General features: G+C 55.3%; 2 protein-coding genes across 2 annotated transcripts in view; one reads left to right on the top strand and one right to left on the bottom strand.

Annotated features, from left to right (window-relative positions):
• The window catches only part of BOP1 (BOP1 ribosomal biogenesis factor), a 105254-nt gene that overhangs the window by 43594 nt on the left and 33762 nt on the right, over positions 1–27898 (top strand). The window lies entirely within an intron of this gene.
• On the bottom strand, positions 11413–27278 carry SCX (scleraxis bHLH transcription factor; the record flags this gene model as incomplete). Its single annotated transcript, XM_084227464.1, has 2 exons — positions 11413–11454; positions 26757–27278. The coding sequence occupies 2 exons, from the start codon at positions 27276–27278 to the stop codon at positions 11413–11415; spliced, it is 564 nt and encodes a 187-aa protein (XP_084083590.1).

Below are 27898 nucleotides of genomic sequence, written 5' to 3' on the forward strand. Positions count from 1 at the left end.
AGGAACAGGGAATTCCAGCTGGGATGAGGGGAAAGCTGGGAATGGGCAGGAGGAGCTGGGAATTCCAGCTGGGATGAAGGGAAAGCTGGGAATGGGCAGGAGGAGCTGGGAATTCCAGCTGGGATGAGGGGAGAGCTGGGAATGGGCAGGAGGAGCCGAGAATTCCAGCTGGGATGAGAGGAAAGCTGGGAATGGACAGAGGGAACAGGGAATTCCAGCTGGGATGAGGGGAAAGCTGGGAATGGGCAGGAGGAGCTGGGAATTCCAGCTGGGATGGAGGGGAAAGCTGGGAATGGGCAGGAGGAACAGGGAATTCCAGGAGAATTCCAGAGCCTTTTCCAGGTGTTTTTCTGGGAGAGCTGCAGAGGGGTTTGGGATGCAGGCTGGAGGGATGGCAAACAGGGAATGGCCTCCCACGGAATGTTGGGATTTTGGGAATGGAATTCCCAGGGAATCCGGGGCTGGAACATCCCAGGATAACGGGAGCTGCTCCATGGAATGGGGTCATTCCCGCCCAGAGCAGCCTGGATTCCCAAGGAATCCCTGGGAGCGCTCTGGGATCGCGGGAATTGTCCCTGGCTGGGAAAATCCGGGAATTCCGGGAATCTCCGTGTCCATGCTCTGCTCTGGGATCCCTCCCTGGGAATAGACCCCCCCAGACCCCTGGAAGCTCCGTTCCGGAGGGAAACTGAGGCACAGGGAGCAGGGGGCTCCAGCATTCCAAGCGCTCCATCCCCCCAGGCTTGGCTTCTCCCATGGGATCTCAGGCTCCTGGATCCGCATTCCCAGCCCTTTGCCCACATCCCAGTTCCCAGTTGCCATTTCCCCATATCCCAGTTCCCAGTTCCCCACATCCCAGTTCCCAGTTCCCCATTTCCCAGTTCCCCATATCCCAGTTCCCAGTTCCTCACATCCCAGTTCCCAGTTTCCCATGGGATCTCAGGCTCCTGGATGCGCATTCCCAGCCCTTTGCCCACGTCCCCACATCCCAGTTCCCACGTCCCCATATCCCAGTTCCCATTTCCCCACATCCCAGTTCCCATTTCCCCACATCCCAGTTCCCATTTCCCCATATCCCGGTTCCCAGTTCCCCATATCCCGGTTCCCAGTTCCCCATATCCCGGTTCCCAGTTCCCCACATCCCGGTTCCCAGTTCCCCATATCCCAGTTCCCAGTTCCCCACATCCCAGTTCCCCACATCCCATTTCCCCATATCCTATATTTCCACATGCCATTTCCCATATCCCATCTCCCCATATCCCTTTCCCACATCCCAGTTCCCCACATCCCATCCCCATTTCCCCACATCCCATATCCCATTTCCCCATCTCTCATTTCCCAGTTCCCCACATCCCATTTCCCATTTCTCAGTTCCCCATATCCCTTTCCCAGTTCCCCATTTCCCTTTCCCCACATCCCTTTTCCCATATCCCCATATCCCAGTTCCCCATATCCCATTTCCCCATATCCTATATCTCCATATCCCATTCTCCACATCCCATTCCCCAGTTCCCCACATCCCTTTTCCCATTTCCCATATTCCCATTTCTCCATCCCCATTTCCCCACATCCCATATCCCATTACCCCATCTCTCATTTCCCAATTCCCCACATCCCATTCCCCACATCCCAGTTTCCCACATCCCAGTTCCCATATCCCATTCCCCACATCTCTTTCCCCATATCCCATTTCCCATATCCCATTTCCCCATATACTATATCTCCATATTCCATTTCCCAGTTCCCATTCCCCACATCCCTTTCCTCACATCCCTGTCCCCATATCCCATTTCCCAGTTCCCTCCATCCCGTTTCCCAGTTCCCCCCATCCCATTTCCCAGTTCCCCTTTTTCCCAGTTCCCCCCATCCCATTTCCCAGTTCCCCTTTTTCCCAGTTCCCCCCATCCCATTTCCCCCCATATCCCGTTTCCCAGTTCCTCTTATCCCAGTTCCCCCCATATCCCATCTCCCATTTCCCAGTTCCCCTTATCCCAGTTCCCCCCATTTCCCAGTTCCCCCCATCCCATTTCCCAGTTCCCCTTATCCCAGTTCCCCCCATATCCCATTTCCCAGTTCCCCTTATCCCAGTTCCCCCCATCCCATTTCCCAGTTCCCCCCATCCCATTTCCCAGTTCCCCCCATATCCCATTTCCCAGTTCCCCTTATCCCAGTTCCCCCCATATCCCATCTCCCATTTCCCCGTTCCCCATCCTTTCCCGGCTGCTCCATTCCCATTTCCCAGTTCCCCCCATCCCATTTCCCAGTTCCCCATCCTTTCCCGGCCGCTCCATTCCCGTTTCCCAGTTCCCCCCAGTTCCCCCCATGTCCCGTTTCCCAGTCCCCCTATCCCATTTCCCAGTTCCCCCCATCCCATTTCCCAGTTCCCCTTTTTCCCAGTTCCCCCCATCCCATTTCCCCCCATCCCATTTCCCCGTTCTCCCCATCCCATTTCCCAGTTCCCCCCATATCCCATTTCCCAGTTCCCCCCATATCCCATTTCCCAGTTCCCCATTCCATTTCCAAGTTCCCCCCATATCCCATTTCCCAGTTCCTCTTATCCCAGTTCCCCCCATATCCCATCTCCCATTTCCCAGTTCCCCTTATCCCAGTTCCCCCCATATCCCATATCCCATTTCCCAGTTCCCCTTATCCCAGTTCCCCCATCCCATTTCCCAGTTCCCCATCCTTTCCTGGCCGCTCCATTCCCGTTTCCCAGTTCCCCCCAGTTCCCCCCATCCCGTTTCCCAGTTCCCCATCCTTTCCCGGCCGCTCCATTCCCGTTTCCCAGTTCCCCCCATCCCGTTTCCCAGTTCCCCCCATATCCCATCTCCCGTTTCCCAGTTCCCCATCCTTTCCCGGCCGCTCCATTTCCGTTTCCCAGTTACCCCCATCCCGTTTCCCAGTTCCCCCCATATCCCATCTCCCGTTTCCCAGTTCCCCATCCTTTCCCGGCCGCTCCATTCCCATTTCCCAGTTCCCCCCATCCCGTTTCCCAGTTCCCCATCCTTTCCCGGCTGCTCCATTCCCATTTCCCAGTTCCCCCCAGTTCCCCCCATGCCGTTTCCCTGTTCCCCCTCCTTTCCCGGCCGCTCCATTCCCGTTTTCCCGGTTTCTCCGAGCCAAATCCTCTCAGCGGAGGCCCGGAGCAGCCGGGGAGGCGCAGGAAAAGCCGGGAACGCTCCCAAATCCCCGAAATCAATCCGGGAGCCAGCGGAGCGGGATTAGGGCTCGCCGGGGGCCCGGGCGGGAACAGAGCCGGCATTGTAACCCGAGCTCATCCAGGGAAAACCGGGAAAGCGGGAGAGGGAGCCTGACCCCGGCATCCCGCGGGAGCCGGCAACGAGGAGCGAGTGAAGAATTCCAGAGGCGGATTTGGCTTCCTGCTCCCGCCGCAGACGGACACGGGGGAGGCGGCGCGGGGCCGGCGCTTCCCAGCGCTCCCGCCGCACCTGGAGCGGCCTCGGGAAGCGCCTGGAGAGCGGGGAGGGGGGCGCGGCGCCGGGGGGAACAACAACAAAACAAAAAAACCGGGAAAAGAGGGATGGAAAGCAGCGGGGAGCGCTCGGTGGGGATGTCTGGGATGCGCCCTCCCCACCCCCACCCCGGGTTTTTTTGGGATGGTTTTTTGGGATGGGTTTTTTTGGGATGCGGTGGGGGGCGATTCCCAGCTGGCAGGCATCGGCGAGGAGGGGGAGAGCGCTGGCAGGGAATAAATCAGGGATCACAGGAGGGGTCACATGTGGTTCCCGGCAGGAATTGCAGGTGCGGGCCGGGAATGGCCGGGAGCAGCTGCTGATGGATCAGGTGGGAGCCTGGCAGCTCATTCCAGGGGCCGGGAATGGCCGGGGATTGGGAACGGTGGGGGCTGGCAGTCACTGGCAGTGGGGGCTGGGAGTCACTGGGAATGGGGGCTGGGATTGGGAATGGGGGCTGGGAGTCACTGGGAACGGTGAGGAATTGGGAATGGGGGCTGGGAGTCACTGGGAATGGTCAGGAATCAGGAATGGGATTCACTGGGAATGGGGGCTGGGAGTCACTGGAAATGGCCAGGAATTGGGAATGGGGGCTGGGAGTCACTGGGAATGGGGGCTGGGAGTCACTGGGAACGGGGGCTGGGATTGGGAATGGGGGCTGGGAGTCACTGGGAATGGCCAGGAACTGGGAATGGGGGCTGGGAGTCACTGGGAATGATCAGGAGTCAGGAATGGGGGCTGGGGTTCTCTGGGAATGGGGGCTGGGAGTCACTGGGAATGGTCAGGAATTGGGAATGGCAGCTGGGGTTCACTGGGAAAAGGGAATGGGATTTACTGGGAATGAGGGCTGGGATTCACTGGGAATGGCCAGAGATTGGGAATGGGGGCTGTGGTTCCTTGGAATCGGGACTGGGATTTACTGGGAATAGGGAGTGGGATTCATTGGGCATGGGGGCTGAGAGTCATTGGGAATGGCCAGGGATTGGGAATGGGGACTGGGATTCACTGGGAGTGGGGCTGGGAGTCACTGGGAATGGGGGCTGGGATTCACTGGGAATCAGGGCTGAGATTCACTGGGAATAAGGGCTGGGATTCACCAGGAATGGCCAGGGATTGGGAATGGGATTCACTGGGAATCAGGGCTGGGATTCACTGGGAATGGTCAGGAATCAGGAATGGGATTCACTGGGAATCAGGGCTGGGATTCACTGGGAATGGTCAGGAATTGGGAATGGGGGCTGGGATTCACTGGGAATGGTCAGGAATTGGGAATGGGGGCTGGGAGTCACTGGGAACGGCCAGGAATTGGGAATGGGGGCTGGAGTTGGGAATGTGGACTGGGAGTTACCAGGAGTGGGGGCTGGGAGTCACTGAGAATGGCCAGGAATTGGGAATGGGGGCTGGGGTTCACTGGGAATGGGGGCTGGGATTCACTGGGAACGATCAGAGATTGGGAATGGGGGCTGGGAGTCACTGGGAATGGCCAGGAACTGGGAATGGGGGCTGGGAGTCACTGGGAATGATCAGGAGTTAGGAATGGGGGCTGGGATTCACTGGGAATGATCAGGAGTTAGGAATGGGGGCTGGGATTCTCTGGGAATAGGGGCTGGATTAATCAGGAATGGTCAGGAATTGGGAATGGGGGCTGGGAGTCACTGGGAATCAGGACTGGGATTGGGAATGGGGACTGGGAGTCACAGGGAATGGCCAGGAATTGGGAATGGGGGCTGGGAGTCACTGGGAATCAGGGCTGGGATTCACTGGGAATGATCAGGAATTGGGAATGGGGGCTGGGATTCACTGGGAATAGGGGCTGGATTAATCAGGAATGGTCAGGAATTGTGAATGGGGGCTGGGATTCACCGGGAATGATCAGGAATTGGGAATGGGGGCTGGGAGTCACCAGGAATGGTCAGGAATTGGGAATGGGGGCTGGGATTCACCGGGAATGGGGTCTGGAAGTGCTCCAGGTGTGCCAGGGACTCCTGGAAGCTTTGGGATGGACGGGATTTCGGGATTGTCCTGTTCCATGGGCAGTGGGGACTCCTCTGTCCCAGACTGCTCCAGCCTGGCCTGGGAAAATTCCAGGGATGTCCCGGGAATCCCGGAATGGTTCTGGTTGGAAGGGATTTTAGGGATTGTCCCATTCTAACCATTCCATGGGCAGGGCCAGCTCCCACTGTCCTGGGATGCTCCAGGACACTCCAAGGGCTCCAGGGGCAGCCCTGGATTCTCTGGGAATTCCATCCTAGGCAGGAATTCCATCCAAATATCCCGGTATTCCATGGGAAGCCATTCCCTGCGTCCTGTCCCTGCAGCCTGCATCCCAAACCCCTCTCCAGCTCTCGCCAAAAAACCTCTGGAAAAGGCTCTGGGAGGGGTTCTGGAATCTTCTGGATTCCCATTGGAAATGCCCTGGGAAGGGCTCTGGGATCTCCTGGATCCCCCTTTTCCAGCTGCTCATTCCCAGGCAGGATTCCCGGGATGAGCAGGGAAAGCTCCTGCCAGGAGCAGGAATTCTGAGCAGGGAAAAGGTTCCTTGATCCCAGAGATCTGCCAGGAATGGGCTCAGGATCCTGGGGAGGGATCCCAGAGAGGGATCCCAGAGAGGAATCCTGGGGAGGGATCCCAGAGAGGAATCCTGGCCTTGGGATCCTGGAGAGGGATCCCAGAGAGGAATCCTGGAGAGGAATCCTGGAGAGGGATCCCAGAGAGGAATCCTGGCCTTGGGATCCTGGAGAGGGATCCCAGAGAGGAATCCTGGCCTCGGGATCCTGGCCACAGGATTCTGGAACACCTGGATCCGTATCCCACCTCTGGCACCTCCAGAGCTGTGCAGAGTGGGATTTTTGGGAATATTCCCCCAGGAATTCCAGGCTGGAATCCCCATTCCCTGGAATTCCCATCCCTGTGGGTGTGGGATGGGGACATGGCTGGGATGGAATCCCCATTCCCTGGAATTCCCATCCCTGTGGGTGTGGCATGGGGACACGGCTGGGATGGAATCCCCATTCCCAGGGATTTTCCAGCCCCGGGAATTCCCTGATTCCCTGGATCTGGAGGGGCCGGTGGCCCCGGGCAGCCCCATGGGGACATTCCAGAGGCGGATTCCCGAGGCAATCCTGCTGGATCTGCCCCGGGGAGCTGGGAATGAGGCAGAATCTCCTCCCAGGAACCTCCAGGCTGGCCAAAATTCCCAGTTTGGAGCTTCCTTTCCCAGTTTGGGTCTCCCGGGCCCGCAGGGAAATCGGGAGCAGCTCCCGGCCCTTGGAGCGAGCCCGGGACGGCCGCGGATCCCAAAATTCCTCCGGTGCGGAGCCATCCCGGGCTCGGGGCCCGAATTCCTGAATTCCTGAATTCCAGGAGCCGGGCTGGCAGCGGGAGCGGGCTCGGGGCCAATCCCGCGGGAGCCAAGGCCGGGACGTGCGGATCCAGGAGCCTCCGCTGATTTCATGGAGCAAAAATGTCCCGGAAAATCCCGGGCCAGGCCCCGGCGGGGGCAGGGAGGGAGCCGGGAGCCAGCCGGGAATGCTCCCGGGCTGGGATGGGGGAGCTGGGGAAGGGCCAGGAGCCGGGAAAGGGGGACAGGAGCCCCCCGGGATCGGTGGGATCGGGAATGCTGCAATTCCCGCCTGGATCCGGAGCCTTTGCCCTGCTCCAGCTGAGCCGGGGGGGGGAGCAGCCAGGCTGGGAACGGGGACAGGAGCAGAGGGAACAGCATCGGGGTGGGATTTTTGGGAATATTCCCCTGGAAAGGGCTGGAATTCTGGTCTGGGATCCTCATTCCCAGCTGGAATTCCCATCCCTCTGGAGGTGGGGGTGGATTTGGGAGGCTCCGGGGGCTTTTCCAAGCTCTGCAATTCCCTGATTTTCTTCCCATGGACCCGACATCCTTTTCCCAGGAATCCTCCCCCCCTCCAGCCCTCCCACATTCCCAGCCCCCCTCGGTGCCGCCGCCTTTGGAAAATCCGTGGGAATCACTCGGGACTGGGGCTCAGGGAATCCCAAGGGAATCCTGGTCCTGCAGTTTATCCTGGTTCTCTGCTGGATCTGAGTCTCAGCCCAGTTCTGATCCCAACCCCATCCCAGTTCTGATCCCAGAACCCTTCCCAGTTCTGTTCCTGATCCCAATCCCATCCCAGTTCTGATCTCAATCCCAGTTCTGATCCCAGTCCCATCCCAGTTCTGATCCCAGTCCCATCCCAGTTCTGATCCCAATCCCAGAGCCTATCCCAGTTCTGATCCCAGAATCCTTCCCAGTTCTGATCCCAATCCCAGAGCCCGTCCCAGTTCTGATCCCAATCCCATCCCAGTTCTGATCCCAATCCCATCCCCATTCTATTCCCAATCCCAATCCCATCCCAGTTCTATTCCCAATCCCAATCCTATCCCAGTTCTGTTCCCAATCCCATCCCAGCTCTGATCCTGATCCCATCCCAGTTCTGATCCCAATCCATCCCAGTTCTGATCCCAATCCCATCCCAGTGCTGATCCCATCCCAGTTCTGATCCCAGAACCCTTCCCAGTTCTGATCCCAATCCCGATCCCATCCCAGTTCTGATCCCAATCCCATCCCAGTTCTGATCCCAATCCCATCCCAGCTCTGATCCCAATCCCATCCCAGTTCTGATCCCAATCCCTTCCCAGTTCTGTTCCCAATCCCATCCCAGTTCCATTCCCAATCCCATCCCAGTTCTGATCCCAATCCCATCCCAGTTCTGATCCCAATCCCTTCCCAGTTCTGTTCCCAATCCCATCCCAGTTCCATTCCCAATCCCATCCCAGTTCTGATCCTGTTCCCGTCCCAGTTCTGATCCCAATCCCATCCCAGTTCTGATCCCAATCCCATCCCAGCTCTGATCCCAATCCATCCCAGTTCTGATCCCAATCCCTTCCCAGTTCTGTTCCCAATCCCATCCCAGTTCCATTCCCAATCCCATCCCAGTTCCGATCCCAATCCCATCCCAGTTCTGATCCCAATCCCATCCCAGTTCTGATCCCAATCCATCCCAGTTTTCCTCCCCCTCCTGGTGCCCCACATTCCCAGCCTTTCCCTCATCCTGCCCTTTCCCTGCCCTTGGTACACGGATTTGGGAACATCCCTGATTTGGGAACATCCTGGATTTGGGAACATCCCAGATTTGGGAACATCCCGGATTTGGGAACATCCTGGATTTGGGAACATCCCCGATTTGGGAACATCCCCAATTTGGGAACATCCCGGATTTGGGAACATCTCGTTGTCCTGGAATCCCGCAGGGGGAACTTTGGGAAGTGCTGGGGTTCCTTTCCCCAGGATTTCCCAAATTCCTGGTTTTCCCCTGCTCCTTCTGGCACAGGGAATGACCTCTGGGAAAGGGGGAAAGGGAAAAGGGAAGGGAAGGGAAGATGGGAAGATGGGAAAATGGGAAAGGAAGGGAAAAGGAGAATGTAAATGGAATAGAGAAAATGGGAAAGGAGGAGGAAGATGGAATAGGGGAAGGAAAGGGACAAGGGGAAGGGAAAATGGGAAAGGAAACGGGAAAAGGGGACAGGGAAAGGGAAAAGAGAAAAGGGGAAAGGGGAAGGAAAAGGAAAATGGGAAAAAGGGAGAAAGGGTAGAGGGAGAAAGGGGAAAGGGAAAATGGGAAAAGGGGACAGGGAAAGGGAGAAGAGGAAAGGGAAAGGGGAAAGGAGAAGAAAAAGGGGAAGGGAAAATGGGAAAGGAAAAGGGAAAAGGGGACAGGGAAAGGGAAAAAAGAAAAGGGGAAGGGAAAGGAAAATGGGAAAAAGGGAGAAGGAAAAGGGAGAAAGGGAAAAGAGAAAATGGGAAAAGGGAAAGGGAAAAGGGGACAGGGAAAGGGAGAAGAGGAAAGGGAAAGGGGAAAGGAGACGGAAAAGGGAAAACGGAGAAAGGGAGAAGAGAAAAATGGGAAAAGGGAACAGGGAAAGGGAAAATGGGAAAAAAGGGAAGGGGAAGGAATTCCCTCAAGGATGATGACCCAGATTCCCGATTAATGACGCGAAATCCAGATTTAATTAATTCCCACATCAACAACATGAAATTCCAGCATGTGATTGATAATTCCCAAAAAATGCAGCCCCTGCACCCCGCGAGATCCGTTCCGGGATCAGTTCAGGGATCAATTCCGGGATCAGTTCAGGGATCCGTGCCGGGATCAGTTCCGGGGTTAATTCCAGGATCGGCTTTGGGATCAGTTCCGGGTTCAGGTCTGGGATTAATTCCAGGATCGGCTCTGGGATCAGTTCCAGGATCAGTTCTGGGATTAATTCCAGGATCAGCTCTGGGATCAGTTCAGGGATCAGTTCTGGGATTAATTCCAGGATCGGCTCTGGGATCAGTTCAAGGATCAGTTCTGGGATTAATTCCAGGATTCGTTCTGGGATCAGTTCCAGGATTAATTCCAGGATCAGCTCAAGGATCAGTTCCGGGGTTAATTCCAGGATCGGCTCTGGGATCAGTTCCAGGATCAGTTCCAGGATCAGTTCCAGGATCAGTTCAGGGATCAGTTCTGGGATTAATTCCAGGATTCGTTCTGGGATCCGTTCCAGGATCAATTCCGGGATTAATTCCAGGATCCATTCTGGGATCAGTTCCGGGATCAGTTCTGGGATCAGTTCTGGGATTAATTCCAGGATCAGTTCTGGGATCAGTTCCAGGATCAATTCCAGGATCAGTTCTGGGATTAATTCCAGGATCAGTTCTGGGATCAGTTCCAGGATTAATTCCAGGATTGGTTCTGGGATCAGTTCAGGGGTTGATCCCAGGATCAAGTGGTTCCAAGCAGGAAGTGGATCCAGGAAATGGCTCTGGGAGAGCCCAAAGTTCCATGAGCGTCCGTGGATCCCAGGGCAGGGATTCCCAGGGATTTTCAGAGCCGATCCCAATGATCCAAGTGTTCCATAAACATCCGTGGATCCCAAGGGGCGGATTCCCGAGGATTCCCAAAAAGCCGTGGGAGATCCAAGTGTTCCATGAGGAGGAATCCCCAGGCCAAGGATTCCCAGGGATTCCCGGAGTGGATCCGAGAGACCCCGATGTTCCGTGAGGGACAGAGATTCCCAGGGATTCCCGGAGTGGATCCAGGAGATCCCAGTGTTCCATGCACAGCAATCCCGGCACAGGGATTCCCAAGTGGATCCCAGAGATCCGAGTGCTCTGTGATCAGGATCCCAGGGCAGGAATTCCCGAGGATTCCCAGAGTGGATCCCAGAGATCCAAGTGTTCCGTGATCCGAAATCCTGGGGCAGGAATTCCCAGGGATTTTCGAGGATTCCCAGAGTGGATCCAAGTGTTCAGTGATCCAGAATCCCAGGGCAGGAATTCCCAGGGATTTCTGAGGATTCCCAGAGTGGATCCAAGTGTTCAGTGATCCGGAATCCCAGGGCAGGAATTCCCGAGGATTCCCGGAGTGGATCCAAGTGATCCAAGTGTTCAATGATCCGGAATTCCAGAGCAGGAATTCCCGAGGATTCCCGGAGTGGATCCAAGTGTTCCATGATCCAGAATCCCAGGGCAGGAATTCCCGAGGATTCCTGGAGTGGATCCAAGTGTTCCATGATCCAGAATCCCAGGGCAGGAATTCCCGAGGATTCCCGGAGTGGATCCATGTGTTCAGTGATCCAGAATCCCAGGGCAGGGATTCCCGAGGATTCCCGGAGTGGATCCATGTGTTCAGTGATCCGGAATCCCAGGGCAGGGATTCCCGAGGATTCCCGGAGTGGCTCCTCTGTCCCTGGATATCCGGGAATTCCGGCACATCCTCTGTGTCCCGCGGGATCCGCTGGAATCTCGGTGCCGCTCTTCCCGCGGGATCCAGCAGGAAAAGGTCCCTGGATCCGGGAATCCGCCAGCGTGGCTTTCCCTGCTCCGGCTGGGATCCTGGCTGGGATTCCCGGCTGGAATTCCCGGCTGGAATTCCCGGCTGGAATTCCCGGCCTAGCTCCGGAGCTGTCCCGTCTTCCTGTCACGGTCTTTGCTCTGCGGGAGGGAAAGGAGATGGGATCAGACCTGGAATTGGGAATTCTGCTGGGATCCCCTTGGATCCCCTTCCCGAGGAGTCCTCCCAGGATCCTTTCCCTGGGAATTCTCTCAAGATCCCTTCTGTGGGAATTCTTCCAGGATCCTTTCTCTGGGAATCCTCCTGGGATCCCTTCCCAGGGAATTCTCCCAGGATCCTTTCCCTTGGAATTCTCCCAAGATCCCTTCTCTGGGAATTTTCCCAGGATCCCTTCTCTGGGAATCCTCCTGAGATCCTTTCCCTGGGAATCCTCCCGGAATCCTTTCCCATGGAATTCTCCCAGGATCCCTTCCCTGGGAATCCTCCTGGGATCCCTTCCCATGGAATTCCCTTGAGATCCCTTCCCTGGGAATTCTCCTAAGATCCTTTCCCATGGAATCCTCCTGGGATCCCTTCCCTCGGAATTCTCCTGGCTCCCATTCCCAGGGAATCCTCCCAGGATCCCCCAGAGCTGTTCCCGATCCCTGCTCCGATCCCGGGATTCCCGTGCCCCAGTCACCACCAGTATAACCAGTATAGTCCCAATATAACCAACCAGGATGGCCCCCAGTGCCCCCAGTATAACCAGTACCACCCCAGTATCACCAGTACCACCCCAGTATAACCAGTACCACTCCCAGTACCACCCCAGTATAACCAGTACCACTCCCAGTATAACCAGTACCACTCCCAGTACCACCCCAGTATCACCAGTACCATTCCCATTATAACCAGTACCACTCCCAGTACCACCCCGGTATAACCAGTACCACCACCCCAGTACCACTCCCAGTATCCCCAGTATCCCCCACCGCTGCTTCCCCTCTCTCTTTTCTGGGATTCTCCCATTCCCGATTCCCATTCCCTGTCCCATCCCAAACCTTTCCCCATTTCCCATTCCCATTTTTTGGGATCCAATTCCCATTTTCCATCCCATCCTTCCCCTTTTCCCCATTCCCAGTTTTTGGGATCCGATTCCCATTTTCCATCCCCATCCCAAACTTTTCCCCGTTTTCCATCCCCAGTTTTTGGGATCCAATTCCCATTTTCCACCCCCAGTTTTTGGGATCCAATTCCCTTCCCCCCCCCACAAATTTTTGGGATCCAATTCCCATTTCCCCCCCCAGTTTTTGGGATGCAATTCCCATTTTCCATCTGTTTTTTGGGATCCAATTCCCGTTTCCATCCCCAGTTTTTGGGATCCAATTCCCATTTTCCATCCCCATCCCAAACTTTTCCCTGTTTTCCATCCCCAGTTTTTGGGATCCAATTCTCATTTTCCATCCCCATCCCAAACTTTTCCCCGTTTTCCACCTCCAGTTTTTGGGGTCCAATTCCCCTTTTCCACCCCCAGTTTTTGGGATCCAATTCCCCTTTCCCCCCCAAATTTTTGGGATCCAATTCCCGTTTCCCCCCCCAGTTTTTGGGATCCAATTCCCCTTTTCCATCTGTTTTTTGGAATCCAATTCCCGTTTTCCATCCCCAGTTTTTGGGATCCAATTCCCGTTTTCCATCCCCAGTTTTTGGGATCCAATTCCCGTTTCCATCCCCAGTTTTTGGGATCCAATTCCCCTTTTCCATCCCCATCCCAAACTTTTCCCTGTTTCCACCCCCAGTTTTTGGGATCCAATTCCCCTTTCCCATCCCCAGTTTTTGGGATCCAATTCCTGTTTCCATCCCCAGTTTTTGGGATCCAATTCCTGTTTCCATCCCCAGTTTTTGGGATCCAATTCCTGTTTCCATCCCCAGTTTTTGGGATCCAATTCCCATTTTCCACCCCCAGTTTTTGGGATCCAATTCCCATTTTCCACCCCCAGTTTTTGGGATCCAATTCCCCTTTTCCATCCCCAGTTTTTGGGATCCAATTCCCCTTTTCCATCTGTTTTTTGGGATCCAATTCCTGTTTCCATCCCCCGTTTTTGGGGTCTAATTCCCCTTTTCCATCCCCAGTTTTTGGGATCCAATTCCCCTTTTCCATCCCCAGTTTTTGGGATCCAATTCCCCTTTTCCATCCCCGGTTTTTGGGATGCAATTCCCCTTTCCCATCTGTTTTTCGGGATGCAATTCCCGTTTTCCATCCCCGTCCCGGCCTCCCCCGTTTTCCATCCCCGCACGTGCGGCCCCGGCTCTCCCTTTGTTCCCGAGGGTGGGGAGGGGAGGGAAAAGGGGGAATTCTGCTCCGATTTCCCAGATGTTCAATCCCCGGGAGCTGCTCGGGGCCGTCTGGAGCGGAAACGGGGATTGGGAAAATCCCGCCGCGCTTTTCCCTCTGCCCTCCCTCCGCCGGGAATTCGGGAGCGCGGCCCCGAGCCCGGGAAAGGCTCCGGGAAAAGCGGGAATGGCTCGGGGAGACCCCGGCTCCGGCTCCGGGGTGGTTCAGGAATCTCCTGGAATTGCTGCCTAAATCCGGGAGTTTTCCATGGAAAACCTGGATTGGGGTGATCCCGTCCTGGGGAAAAGCGGGAACGGCTCGGGAAAATCCTGGCTATGGGGTGGTTCGGGAATCTCATGGAATTCCTGCTCCCACCTCCTAAATTCGGGATTTTTCCATGAAAAGCCAGGATTGGGATGATCCCGTCCTGGGGAAAAGCGGGAACGGCTCGGGGAGACCCCGGCTCCGGGGGGGTTCAGGAATCTCATGGAATTGCTGCCTAAATCCCGGATTTTTCCGTGGAAAACCTGGATTTGAGTGATCTCATCCTGGGGAAAAGCGGGAACGGCTCGGGGAAATCCTGGCTCTGGGGTGGTTCGGGAATCTCATGGAATTCCTGCTCCCACTGCCTAAATTCGGGATTTTTCCATGGAAAACCTGGATTTGGGTCCGGCCCTGAAGGGGGAAAAGCGGGAACGGCTCGGGGAGACCCCGGCTCCGGGGTGGTTCGGGAATCTCCTGGAATTGCTGCCTAAATCCGGGAGTTTTCCATGGAAAACCTGGATTTGAGTGATCTCATCCTGGGGAAAAGCGGGAATGGCTTGGGGAGACCCCGGCTCCGGGGTGGTTCAGGAATCTCCTGGAATTACTGCCTAAATCCCGATTTTTCCATGGAAAACCTGGATTTGAGTGATCTCATCCTGGGGAAAAGCAGGAACGGCTCAGGGAGACCCCGGCTCCGGGGGGGTTCAGGAATCTCATGGAATTCCTGCCTAAATCCGGGAGTTTTCCATGGAAAACCTGGATTTGGGTCCGGCCCTGAAGGGGGAAAAGCGGGAACGGCTCGGGGAGACCCCGGCTCTGGTGGGGGGCTCGGGGAATCTCCTGGAATTCCTGCCTAAATCCGGGAGTTTTCCATGGAAAACCTGGATTTGAGTGATCTCGTCCTGGGGAAAAGCGGGAAGGGCTCGGGGAAATCCTGGCTCTGGGGTGGTTCGGGAATCTCATGGAATTCCTGCTCCCACTGCCTAAATTCGGGATTTTTCCATGGAGAACCTGGATTTGAGTGATCTCATCGTGGGGAAAAGCGAGAACGGCTCAGGGAGACCCTGGCTCCGGGGGGCTCGGGGAATCTCCTGGAATTGCTGCCTAAATCCCGGATTTTTCCATGGAAAACCTGGGTTTGAGTGATCTCATCCTGGGGAAAAGTGGGAACGGCTCAGGGAGACCCCGGCTCCAGGGTGGTTCGGGAATCTCCTGGAATTGCTGCCTAAATCCGGGAGTTTTCCATGGAAAACCTGGATTTGGGTGTGGCCCTGAAGGGGGAAAAGCGGGAAGGGCTTGGGGAGATCCCGGCTCCAGGGTGGTTCAGGAATCTCCTGGAATTCCTGTTCCCTGTGCCTGAATCTGGGATTTTTCCATGAAAATCCTGGATTGGGATGTGGGGAGCACCTGGAATCTCCGGCTGCGAGGGCCGGGATTGCCGGGATTGGGATCTGCGGGAGCTCCCCGGCCCCTCTGGATCCGGGGGGGTTTTCCCAGAAAGGTTTTGGTCCTGAAATTCCAGAGGGGCCCAAATCCCAAATCCCTGCTCCCACCCCAAATCCCAAATCCCTGCTCCCATCCCAAATCCCTGCCCCCATCCCAAATCCCAAATCCCTGCTCCCATCCCAAATCCCTGCCCCCATCCCAAATCCCTGCTCCCACCCCAAATCCCAAATCCCTGCTCCCCATCCCAAATCCTTCTATGCGGATTCCAGGCTTTTCGTGGGAAGCTGTGCCGGGGTTTTCCCTGAGATTCCCAGGATTTCCCCTTTCCCAGGATTTCCCTTTTCCCAGGATTTCCCTGAGATTCCCAGGATTTCCCTTTCCCAGGATTTCCCTGGGATTCCCAGGATTTCCCTTTTCCCAGGATTTCCCTGGGATTCCCAGGATTTCCCTTTTCCCAGGATTTCCCTGGGATTCCCAGGATTTCCCCTTTCCCAGGATTTCCCTTTCCCAGGATTTCCCCTTTCGCAGGATTTCCCTGGGATTCCCAGGATTTCCCTTTCCCAGGATTTCCCTTTTCCAGGATTTCCCCTTTCCCAGGATTTCCCCTTTCCCAGGATTTCCCCTTTTCCAGGATTTCCCCTTTCCCAGGATTTCCCCTTTTCCAGGATTTCCCCTTTCCCAGGATTTCCCTTTCCCAGGATTCCCCTTTCCCAGGATTTCCCCTTTCCCAGGATTTCCCTGGGATTCCCAGGATTTCCCCTTTCCCAGGATTTCCCCTTTCCCAGGATTTCCCTTTTCCAGGATTTCCCCTTTCCCAGGATTTCCCCTTTCCCAGGATTTCCCCTTTCCCAGGATTTCCCTTTCCCAGGATTCCCCTTTCCCAGGATTTCCCCTTTCCCAGGATTTCCCTGGGATTCCCAGGATTTCCCCTTTCCCAGGATTTCCCCTTTCCCAGGATTTCCCTTTCCCAGGATTTCCCTTTTCCCAGGATTTCCCCTTTCCCAGGATTTCCCTTTCCCAGGATTTCCCTTTTCCCAGGATTTCCCTGGGATTCCCAGGATTTCCCCTTTCCCAGGATTTCCCCTTTCCCAGGATTTCCCCTTTCCCAGGATTTCCCTTTCCCAGGATTCCCCTTTCCCAGGATTTCCCCTTTCCCAGGATTTCCCTGGGATTCCCAGGATTTCCCCTTTCCCAGGATTTCCCCTTTCCCAGGATTTCCCCTTTCCCAGGATTTCCCTTTCCCAGGATTTCCCCTTTCCCAGGATTTCCCTGGGATTCCCAGGATTTCCCTTTCCCAGGATTTCCCCTTTCCCAGGATTTCCCTTTCCCAGGATTTCCCCTTTCCCAGGATTTCCCTGGGATTCCCAGGATTTCCCTTTCCCAGGATTTCCCTTTTCCAGGATTTCCCCTTTCCCAGGATTTCCCCTTTCCCAGGATTTCCCCTTTCCCAGGATTTCCCTTTCCCAGGATTCCCCTTTCCCAGGATTTCCCCTTTCCCAGGATTTCCCTGGGATTCCCAGGATTTCCCTTTCCCAGGATTTCCCTTTTCCAGGATTTTCCCTTTCCCAGGATTTCCCTTTTCCCAGGATTTCCCTTTTCCCAGGATTTCCCCTTTCCCAGGATTTCCCTTTCCCAGGATTTCCCTTTTCCCAGGATTTCCCTGGGATTCCCAGGATTTCCCCTTTCCCAGGATTTCCCTTTCCCAGGATTTCCCCTTTCCCAGGATTCCCCTTTCCCAGGATTTCCCTTTCCCAGGATTTCCCCTTTCCCAGGATTTCCCGTTCCTTCCCGTGCTGGTGGGGTCGGGAATGCTCCGGGAATGGCGCCAGGATCGGCCCTTCCCGATGGATCTGGCCTGGGAATGGGATCGGGCCCTGATCCCCCCCTGGATCCCAAATCCCCCCTGGATCCTGAGGAGATTCCAGAGGGGAATTCCTTGACCCCAAATCCCCTCTGGATCCCAAATCCCTCTGGATCCCAATTCCCCTCTGGATCCCAAATCCCCTCAGGATCCCAATTCCGTCTGGATCCCAATTCTTCTGAGGGCATTCCAGACAGGAATTCCTTTATCCCAATTCCCCTCTGGATCCCAATTTCCTGGATCCCAAATCCCCTCTGGATCCTGAATTCCCTCTGGATCCCAAATCCCCCCTGGATTCTAAATCCCCTTCAGATCCCGAATTCCCTCTGGATCCCAATATCCTGGATCCAAATTCCCCCCTGGATCCTGAGGAGATTCCAGATGGGAATTCCTTTATCCCAAGTCCCCTCTGGATCCCAATTCCCTCTGGATCCCAAATCCCCTCTGGATCCCAAATCCCCTCTGGATCCCAATTCCCCCCTGGATCCCAATTCCCTCATGATCCCAAATCCCCTCTGGATCCCAATTCTTCTGAGGGCATTCCAGACAGGAATTCCTTTATCCCAATTCCCCTCTGGATCCCAAATCCCCTCTGGATCCTGAATTCCCTCTGGATCCCAAATCCTTCTCTGTCCCAATTCCCCTCTGGATCCCAATTCCCCCCTGGATTCTAAATCCCCTTCAGATCCCGAATTCCCTCTGGATCCCAAATCCTTCTCTATCCCGAATTCCCTCTGGATCCCAATATCCTGGATCCAAATTCCCCCCTGGATCCTGAGGAGATTCCAGACAGGAATTCCTTTATCCCAATTCCCCCCTGGATCCCAAATCCCCCCTGGATCCCAAATCCCCCCTGGATCCCAAATCCCCTGTGGATCCCAATCCCCTCTGGATCCCAGTTCCCTCTGGATCCCAAATCCCCCCTGCATCCCAATTCCCTCTGGATCCCAAATCCCCTCTGGATCCCAGTTCCCTCTGGATCCCGAATCCCCCCTGGATCCCAATCCAATCCCCCCTGGATCCTGAGGAGATTCCAGATGGGAATTCCTTTATCCCAAATCCCTCTGGACCCATCTCCCCTCTCCCATCCCTTCTTTCCCCATGGAAGGGGCCGGGATCCCGAGGATCCCAAAAATCCCGAGGATCCTGAAGATCCCAAAAATCCCAAGGATCCCGAGGATCCTTCCCCCCTTTCCCATTTTCCCACCCCAGTCTCTCCCTGATCCCGGGAAAACCTCTCTGGATCCCAGAATTCCAGCCTGGAATTCCCTTGGCCCTGTTGGGATCTGGGAATCCCCAAATCCCGATTTTCCAGTCCTGGGGCTCCCCCAGCCAGAATTCCTCCCTGGCTTTGGGAATTTTGGGATCTGAGCAGATCCTGGCTCCCCTCAGTGTGGGAAATCCCGGGAATGCTCGGCCCTTCCCAGGGTGGGAGCTTGGGAACAGCGGCGCCTCTCTCTCCATCTGGAATTCCAAGGAATTCCTGCCACAATCCCGACCCTAATTATCCCAAATTATCCCAGATTTTCCCAAATTATCCCAAATTTTCCCATTTAGCCCTCGGATTCCAGCCAGGAAACCGCCCTGGATCAGCTTCTCCCGAGTTTCCCCGGGATTTGGGCTCTGCCCCAAAAATCCCTGGGATGTTCCCAGATCCCAAATTCCCCCCAGAATTCCCTCTCAGCCCATCCCAATTTTCCTGTTCCTTTTCCTGCTTTTCCAGGGATGGGTCTGATCCTGGTGCCACGAATTGGGGATTTTTGGGGTGGGAAGTGAATTTTAGGGAGGATTTTTGGGACAGGAAAAGGATTTTAGGGGGAATTTTTTTGGGAATCTTTGGGACAGAAGGAGGAATTTTGGGATTTTGGGATGAGAAGAGGATTTTAGGGAGGAGTTTTCAGAATTTTTGGGATGGGAGGAGAATTTTTGGGGAAATTTTTTGGGATTTTTAGGGCTGAAAGGAGAATTTTAGGGACTTCTGGGACGTTAAAAGGATTTGAGGGAGGAATTTTTGGGATCTTTGGGGCAGGAAGAAGATTTTAGGGATTTTTGGGATGGGAAGAGGATTTTAGGGAGGATTTTTTGGGACAGGAAGGACATTTTTGGGATTTTTGGAACGGGAAAAAGATTTTAAGGAGATTTTTGGGGGATTTTTGGGATGGGAGAAGGATTTTAGGGATTTTTGGGATGGATGGGAAGAGGATTTTAGGGGGAATTTTTAGATTTTAGGGAGCCAATCCCACACTTTGGGAATTCTCCTGCTCCCACCTGGAATCCTGGAATTCTTGGGCTTGGGAAGGGCCCTAAATCCCCACCCCATTCCCATGGGATCAGCTGCTCCCATCCATGGAAAAGCCGGGTTTGGGGTGGGAATGGGAATTCTGGGATGATCCCGAGGGTTTTGAGGTGGGAATGGGAATTCTGGGATGATCCTGAGAGTTTTGGTGTAGGATTGGAAATTCTGGGATGATCCCAAAGTTTTGGGCTGGGAATGGAAGCCCTGGGACGATCCCAAGCCCAAGCAGGAGCAGCGGCTCCAGCTCCAATTCCAGTTCTGGTTCTAGCCCCAATTCCAGCTCTGATTCCAGCCCCAATTCCAGCTCTGATTCCAGCCCCAATTCCAGTCTTAATTCCAGCCCCAATTCCAGCCCTGATTCCAGCCCTAAATCCAGTTCTAACTCCAGTTCTAATTATAGCCCCAAATCCAGCCCTGATTCGAGCCCTAAATCCAGTTCTGATTTGAGCCCTGATTCCAGTTCTGATTCCAGCCCCAATCCCAATTCTGATTCCAGCCCCAATTCCAGTTCTAATTCCAGCCCCAATCCCAGTTCTGATTCCAGCCCCAAATCCAGTTCTAATTCCAGTTCTGATTCCAGCCCCAAATCCAGTTCTAATTCCAGTTCTGATTCCAGCCCCAAATCCAGTTCTAATTCCAGTTCTCATTCCAGCTCCAATTCCAGCTCTGATTCCAGCTCCAATTCCAGCCCCGATTCCATCTCTGATTCCAGCCCCAATTCCAGTTCTAATTCCAGCCATAATTCCAGCCCCAATTCCAGCTCTGATTCCAGCCCCAATACCAGTTCTGATTCCAGCCCTAAATCCTGTCCTAATTCCAGTTCTAATCCCAGCCCCAATTCCAGTTCTGATTCCAGCCCCAATTCCAGCCCCAATTCCAGCCCTGATCCCAGTTCTAACTCCAGTTCTAGTTATAGCCCCAATTCCAGTTCTAATTCCAGCCATAATTCCAGCCCCAATTCCAACCCCGATTCCAGTTCTGATTCCAGCCCCAATTCCAGTTCTGATTCCAGCCCTAAATCCAGTTCTGATTCCAGCCCCAATCCCAGTTCTGATTCCAGCCCCAATCCCAGTTCTGATTCCAGCCCCAATCCCAGTTCTGATTCCAGCCCCAATTCCAGTCTTAATTCCAGTTCTAATTCCAGCCCTAATTCCAGCCCTAAATCCAGCCCTGATTCCAGCCCCAATCCAAGTTCTAATTCCAGTTCTGATTCCAGCGCCAATTCCTGTTCTAATTCCACTCTTAATTCCAGCCCCAAATCCAGTTCTAATTCCAGTTGTTCTCATTCCAGCCCTGATTCCAGTTCTGATTCCAGTTCTAACTCCAGTTCTAATTATAGCCCCGATTCCAGTTCTAACTCCAGCTCTAATTCCAGCCCCAATTCCCGCTCTAATTCTGATTCCAGCCCCAAATCCAGCCCCGATGCCAGTCTTAATTCCAGCTCCAATTCCATCCCTAATTCCATCCCTAATTCCAGCCCTAATTCCAGCCCTAATTCCAGTTCTGATTCCAGTTCTGATTCCAGCCCCAATTCCAGCTCTAATTCCAGCCCCACTTCCAGATCCAAATCCAGTTCTAATTCCAGCCCTAAATCCAGTTCTAACTCCAGTTCCAATTCCAGCTCTAATTCCAGCCCCAATTCCAGTTCTAATTCCAGTTCTAATTCCAGTTCTAACTCCAGCCCTGATCCCAGTTCTGATCCCAGCTCCAATTCCAGCCCCACTTCCAGCTGTGATGGGATTTTGTAGGAATTTATTGAAAATTAGGGATGGGAATTACTGGGATTGATGGAAAATTAGGGATGGGAATTACTGGGATTGATGGGAAATTAGGGATGAGATTTATTTGGGATTGATGGGAAATTAGGGATGGGATTTATTGGGATTGATGGAAAATTAGGGGTGGGAATTAATAGGAATTTTAAAATTGAGGATGGGGATTTATTAGGACTGACCCAAAAATTAGTGATGGAAATTTTTGGGATTAATGGAAAATTAGGGATGAGGATTTACTGGGATTGATGGGAAATTAGGGATGGGATTTGTTGGGATTGATGGGAAATTGATGATGGGATTTGTTGGGATTGATGGGAAATTGGGGATGGGAATTAATTGGGCATTTGGGATGCGGCAGGAAAATCCCGCTGGATTTCCCTGCTCCACCTGCAGGGAAATCCCAAAATCCAGGGAATCCCAAAATCCAGGGAATCCCAAAATCCAGGGAATCCCAAAATCCAGGGAATCCCAAAATCCCAGAGAATCCCAAAATCCCGGGAATCCCAAAATCCCGTGAGCTGGGAGAGGAGAGGGAATCCTGATATCCAGGGAATCCCAAAATCCCAGGGAATCCCAAAATCCCAGGGTATCCCAAAATCCTGGGAATCCCAAAGTCCAGGGGAACTGGGAGCACTGGGATTGGGAACTGGGAGTGCCGGCACTCAGGGAATACTGGGAACCCCAGTACGGAGTTACTGGGAATACTGGGAACCCCACTATGGAGTTACTGGGAATACTGGGAATACTGGGAGCCCTGCTATGGAGTTACTGGGAATACTGGGAACCCTGCTATGGAGTTACTGGGAATACTGGGAGCCCTGCTATGGAGTTACTGGAGTTACTGGGAATACTGGGAGCCCTGCTATGGAGTTACTGGGAATACTGGGAGCCCTGCTATGGAGTTACTGGGAATACTGGGAGCCCTGCTATGGAGTTACTGGGAATGCTGGGAACCCCACTATGGACTGACTGGGAATACTGGGAATACTGGGAACCCCGCTATGGACTGACTGGGAATACTGGGAACCCCACTATGGAGTTACTGGGAATACTGGGAACCCCGCTATGGAGTTACTGGGAATACTGGGAACCGCGCTATGGAGTTACTGGGAATACTGGGAGTACTGGGAACCTCGCTATGGAGTTACTGGGAATACTGGGAATACTGGGAACCTCGCTATGGAGTTACTGGGAATACTGGGAACCGCGCTATGGAGTTACTGGGAATACTGGGAGTACTGGGAACCCCGCAATGGAGTTACTGGGAATACTGGGAGCCCTGTTATGGAGTTACTGGGAATACTGGGAACCCCGCTATGGAGTTACTGGGAATACTGGGAGCCCTGCTATGGAGTTACTGGGAATACTGGGAACCCCAGTACGGAGTTACTGGGAATACTGGGAACCCCACTATGGACTGACTGGGAATACTGGGAATACTGGGAACCCTGCTATAGAGTCACTGGGAATACTGGGAACCCCGCTATGGACTGACTGGGAATACTGGGAGCCCCGCTGTGGAGTTACTGGGAGCACTGGGAACCCCGCTATGGAGTTGCTGGGAGCACTGGGAACCCTGTTATGGAGTTACTGGGAATACTGGGAACCCCACTATGGAGTTACTGGGAGCATTGGGAACCCTGCAATGGAGTTACTGGGAATACTGGGAATACTGGGAACCATGCTATGGAGTTACTGGGAATACTGGGAACCCCGCTATGGACTGACTGGGAATACTGGGAACCCCGCTATGGAGTCACTGGGAATACTGGGAACCCCACTATGGGGTTACTGGGAATACTGGGAACCCCAGTACGCAGTTACTGGGAATACTGGGAATACTGGGAACCCCGCAGTGGAGTTACTGGGAATACTGGGAGCACTGGGAACCCCAGTACGGAGTTACTGGGAATACTGGGAATACTGGGAATACTGGGAACCCTATTATGGAGTTACTGGGAATACTGGGAACCCCGCTATGGAGTTACTGGGAGCACTGGGAGCCCCAGTACGGAGTTACTGGGAGCACTGGGAGCACTGGGATCCCCCGTGCCGTGTCCCGGTCTCTGCCGCCTTTCCCAGGGCCCTTCCCGGTGCCCATTCCCGGCTCCTCTCCTGTCCCTGTTCCCACGGCTCCTGAGAGCATTTTCCATGGATTCTCCATGGGTTTTCCATGCATTTTCCATGCATTTTCCATGCATTTTTCATGGATTTTCCATGGATTCTCCATGGATTTTCCATGGATTTTCCCTGGGTTTTCCCTGGATTTTCCCTGGATTTTCCATGAATTTTCCATGGATTTTCCCTGGGTTTTCCCCTGGTTTTTCCCTGGATTTTCCATGAATTTTCCCTGGATTTTCCCTGGATTTTCCATGGAATGGATTTTCCCTGGGTTTTTCCCTGGTTTTTCCCTGGATTTTCCATGAATTTTCCCTGGATCTTCCATGAATTTTCCCTGGATTTTTCCCTGGGTTTTCCCTGGATTTTTCCCTGGGTTTTCCCTGGTTTTTCCCTGGATTTTTCCATGAATTTTCCCTGGGTTTTCCCTGGATTTTCCCTGGGTTTTTCCCTGGATTTTCCCTGGATTTTCCATCGATTTTCCCTGCATTTTCCCTGGATTTTCCCTGGATTTTCCCTGGATTTTCCCTGGATTTTGGAGCCGCCTCCGGCGGGCTCTGCCATCCCTGCAGCTCCTCGGCATTCCCGCTCATCCCTCCCCGTGATCCCGGGAGTGGGCAAACACCGGGATAAACCCGGGAATCACCGGGATAAATCTGGGAATCGCTGGGATAAACCCGGGAATCGCTGGGATAAACCTGGGAATTGCTGGGATAAACTGGGAATCAGTGGGATAAACCCGGGAATCGTTGGGATAAACCCGGGAATCGTTGGGATAAACCCGGGAATTGCCGGGATAAATCCAGGAATTGCTGGGATAAACCCAGGAATCTCTGGGGTAAACTTGGGAATCGCTGGGATAAACCCGGGAATCGCTGGGATAAATCCGGGAATCGCTGGGATAAACCCAGGAATCGCTGGGATGAATCCGGGAATCGCTGGGATAAACCCGGGAATTGCCTTTTTTTGGGAAGCTCCAAACGGGAGCTCGTCATTCCCAGTGTGGATCCCGAATCCCAGTCCCCCATTCCCCACATCCCCACAGGATTCATTCCTGAATTTCCAGTCCCCATTCCCCACATCCCCGCAGCATTCCCGAATCCCAGGACACAATTCCCTGCCTCCCAGGGAGGGACAAACACCGGGAATCGCCGGTTTTTTGGGAAGCCTCGGCTCCCAGTGGTGCCCCAGCATGGGAGCTCCTCATTCCCAGCCCGAATCCGGAATCCTGGGAGCCGCCATTCCCCTCGATCCCCACGGGATTCTTTCCCGAATTCCCAGTCCCCATTCCCCAAGGCATTCCTGCCTCCCAGGAGCCTCCATACCCAAATCCTGTTATTCCCGTTATCCCTGCGGGATCCATTCCTGCATCCCAGCCCACATGACATTCCCAAATCCTGGGACGCAATTCCCCGCATCCCCACGAGACTCATTCCCAAATCCCGGGCCGCCTTTCCCTCAATCCCGCGGCATTCCCGGTATCCCGCTCCCCATTCCCTCTATCCCAAACTCACCTTTCCCCGCTGGTTGCTGAGGCAGAAGGTGCAGACCTGCTGGGGCCGGGAATCCCGGGATTCCCAAATCCCCCATTCCCAAATCCTGCTCCCTATTCCCAGTATCCTGCTCCTCATTCCCTCTCTCTGCTCCTGCTCCCTCTCATTCCCGGTATCCTGCTCCCCATTCCCGGTATTCCCGGTATCCCCATTCCCTCTATCCCACACTCACCATTTTCCGCTGGTTGCTGAGGCAGAAGGTGCAGATCTGCCGGGGCTGGGCATCCCGGGATTCCCAAATCCCCCATTCCCGCTCCCTATTCCCGCTATCCCCGCGGCATTCCCGGTCCCCGGTAGTTATTCCCGTTATTCCCGGTATCCCAGCAGCTCTCACCATTTTCCGCTGGTTGCTGAGGCAGAAGGTGCAGATCTGCCGGGGCCGGGCATCCCGCGGTTCCCAAAAACCCCATTCCCGCTATCCCGGACCCCGTTATTCCCGTTATCCCCGTTATTCCCCGCCGCACTCACCATTTTCCGCTGGTTGCTGAGGCAGAAGGTGCAGATCTGCCGGGGCTGGGAATCCCGGGAGCCCCCATTCCCAAATCCCCCATTCCCGGTATCCTGCTCCCTATTCCCTCTATCCCCGCGGCATTCCCGGACCCCGTTATTCCCGGTATCCCAGCCCCGCTCACCATTTTCCGCTGGTTGCTGAGGCAGAAGGTGCAGATCTGCCGGGGCCGGGCATCCCGCGGTTCCCAAATCCCCCTTTCCCGCTCCCTATTCCCGCTATCCCCGCGGCATTCCCGGTCCCCGGTAGTTACTCCCGTTATTCCCGTTATCCCCGTTATTCCCCGCCGCACTCACCATTTTCCGCTGGTTGCTGAGGCAGAAGGTGCAGATCTGCCGGGGCCGGGCATCCCGGGAGCCCCCATTCCCGAATCCTGCTCCCCATTCCTGCTATCCCGGGCCCCGTTATTCCCGTTATTCCCGTTATTCCCGGTATCCCAGCCCCGCTCACCATTTTCCGCTGGTTGCTGAGGCAGAAGGTGCAGATCTGCCGGGGCTGGGCATCCCGCGGTTCCCAAATCCCCCATTCCCGCTATCCTGCTCCCCATTCCCGGTATCCCCGCGGCATTCCCGGTCCCCGGTAGTTATTCCCGTTATCCCCGGTATCCCCGCCGCACTCACCATTTTCCGCTGGTTGCTGAGGCAGAAGGTGCAGATCTGCCGGGGCCGGGCATCCCGGGAGCCCCCATTCCCAAATCCCCCATTCCCGGTATCCTGCTCCCTATTCCCTCTATCCCCGCGGCATTCCCGGACCCCATTACTCCCGTTACTCCCGTTATTCCCGTTAGTCCCAGCCCCGCTCACCATTTTCCGCTGGTTGCTGAGGCAGAAGGTGCAGATCTGCCGGGGCTGGGCGCCCCGGGAGCTCCCATTCCCGAATCCTGCTCCCTATTCCCGCTATCCCGGACCCCGGTAGTTACCCCCGTTATCCCCGTTATTCCCCGCCGCACTCACCATTTTCCGCTGGTTGCTGAGGCAGAAGGTGCAGATCTGCCGGGGCTGGGCATCCCGGGAGCTCCCATTCCCAATTCCCCCATTCCCGGTATCCTGCTCCCTATTCCTTCTATCCCCGCGTCATTCCCGGACCCCATTACTCCCGTTACTCCCGTTATCCCCGGTATCCCCGCCGCACTCACCATTTCCCGCTGGTTGCTGAGGCAGAAGGTGCAGATCTGCCGGGGCTGGGCATCCCGCGGTTCCCAAATCCCAGGATTCCCAAATCCTGCTCCCTATTCCCTCTATCCCCGCGGCATTCCCGCTATCCCGGACCCCGTTACTCCCGTTATCCCCGTTATTCCCCGCCGCACTCACCATTTTCCGCTGGTTGCTGAGGCAGAAGGTGCAGATCTGCCGGGGCTGGGCGCTCTCGTTCTCGCGGCCGGGCGGCGACGCGGCCCCGGCGGGGCAGAAGGCGGCGGGCGCTGCCCCGTGGCACGGCTGCCCGCCGCCGCCGGAGTCGCCGAGCAGCAGCACGTTGCCGAGGTGCGAGATGTAGCTGGAGGCGAGGCGCAGCGTCTCGATCTTGGAGAGCTTCCTGTCGGCCGGCTCGGTGGGGATCAGCGTGCGCAGCGCCGTGAACGCCGTGTTCACCGAGTTGGTGCGGTCCCGCTCCCGGGCGTTGGCCGTGTGCCGCTGCCGCGGCTCCCGGGACAGCCTGCCGCGGCTCTTGCCGCTGCGCCGCTTGCCGCCCTTGATGCCGAACGCGTCGCTCTCCATGTGGAAGGGCTTCTCCTCCGAGCCCGAGCTCTCGCTGTTCTCCTCGTCCTCGGACAGCGCGCTGATGTCGGGGTACAGGAAGCGCCCCGGGGCCGAGCGCAGCATGGCGAAGGACATGCTGGAGCGGCGGGAGTGCCGCTGGAAAAGCGGGAACGCCGCGGGATCGCTCAGCTCCGGCCGCTCATGGCTCTCGCCGATCCGCTCGGGGGGGTTTATCCCGCTTCTCGCCCGGGTTTTGGGGCTTTTATCCCGCTTTTATGCCGCTTTTATCCCGCTTTTAAGGGGTTCGATCGCGCTGTCTGGGGTCTAGCCCGGGTTTTATCCCGGTGGCCGAGGGAGTTTGATCGCGGGTTTATCCCGGGTTTGGGGGATTTTATCCCGGTTTGGGGAAGGGTTTATCCCGGTTTATTCCCGGTTTTCGGGCTCGCCGCCGCTCCCGGCGCACGTGCGCATCCTCCGGGAGCCGCGGGCTGGAATTGCGGGATTTTATAGCGGCGGGAATGGGCGGCCCGGCCCCTCCTCCGGGCCCGGCTTCCTTGGAAAAGGAGCCTTTGGAAAGGGGAGCCCCAGGCCCGGCCTACCTGAGCTCACCCTCCAGCCCGGCTTTAACCCCTTCGCCGCATTCCCGGACAGCTCGCCGCTCCTTTCCCGGTTTTCCTTTGGCCTCCAACCTGCTTTCCCCAGAAATTCCCCTCTCCCAACCCCAAAGCTGCCGTGGGCGGCTCTGGGATCCCTCT

This window comes from Fringilla coelebs, assembly GCF_963513975.1.
Source record: "Fringilla coelebs genome assembly, contig: SCAFFOLD_153, whole genome shotgun sequence".
In the NCBI taxonomy this organism is placed as follows: domain Eukaryota; kingdom Metazoa; phylum Chordata; class Aves; order Passeriformes; family Fringillidae; genus Fringilla; species Fringilla coelebs.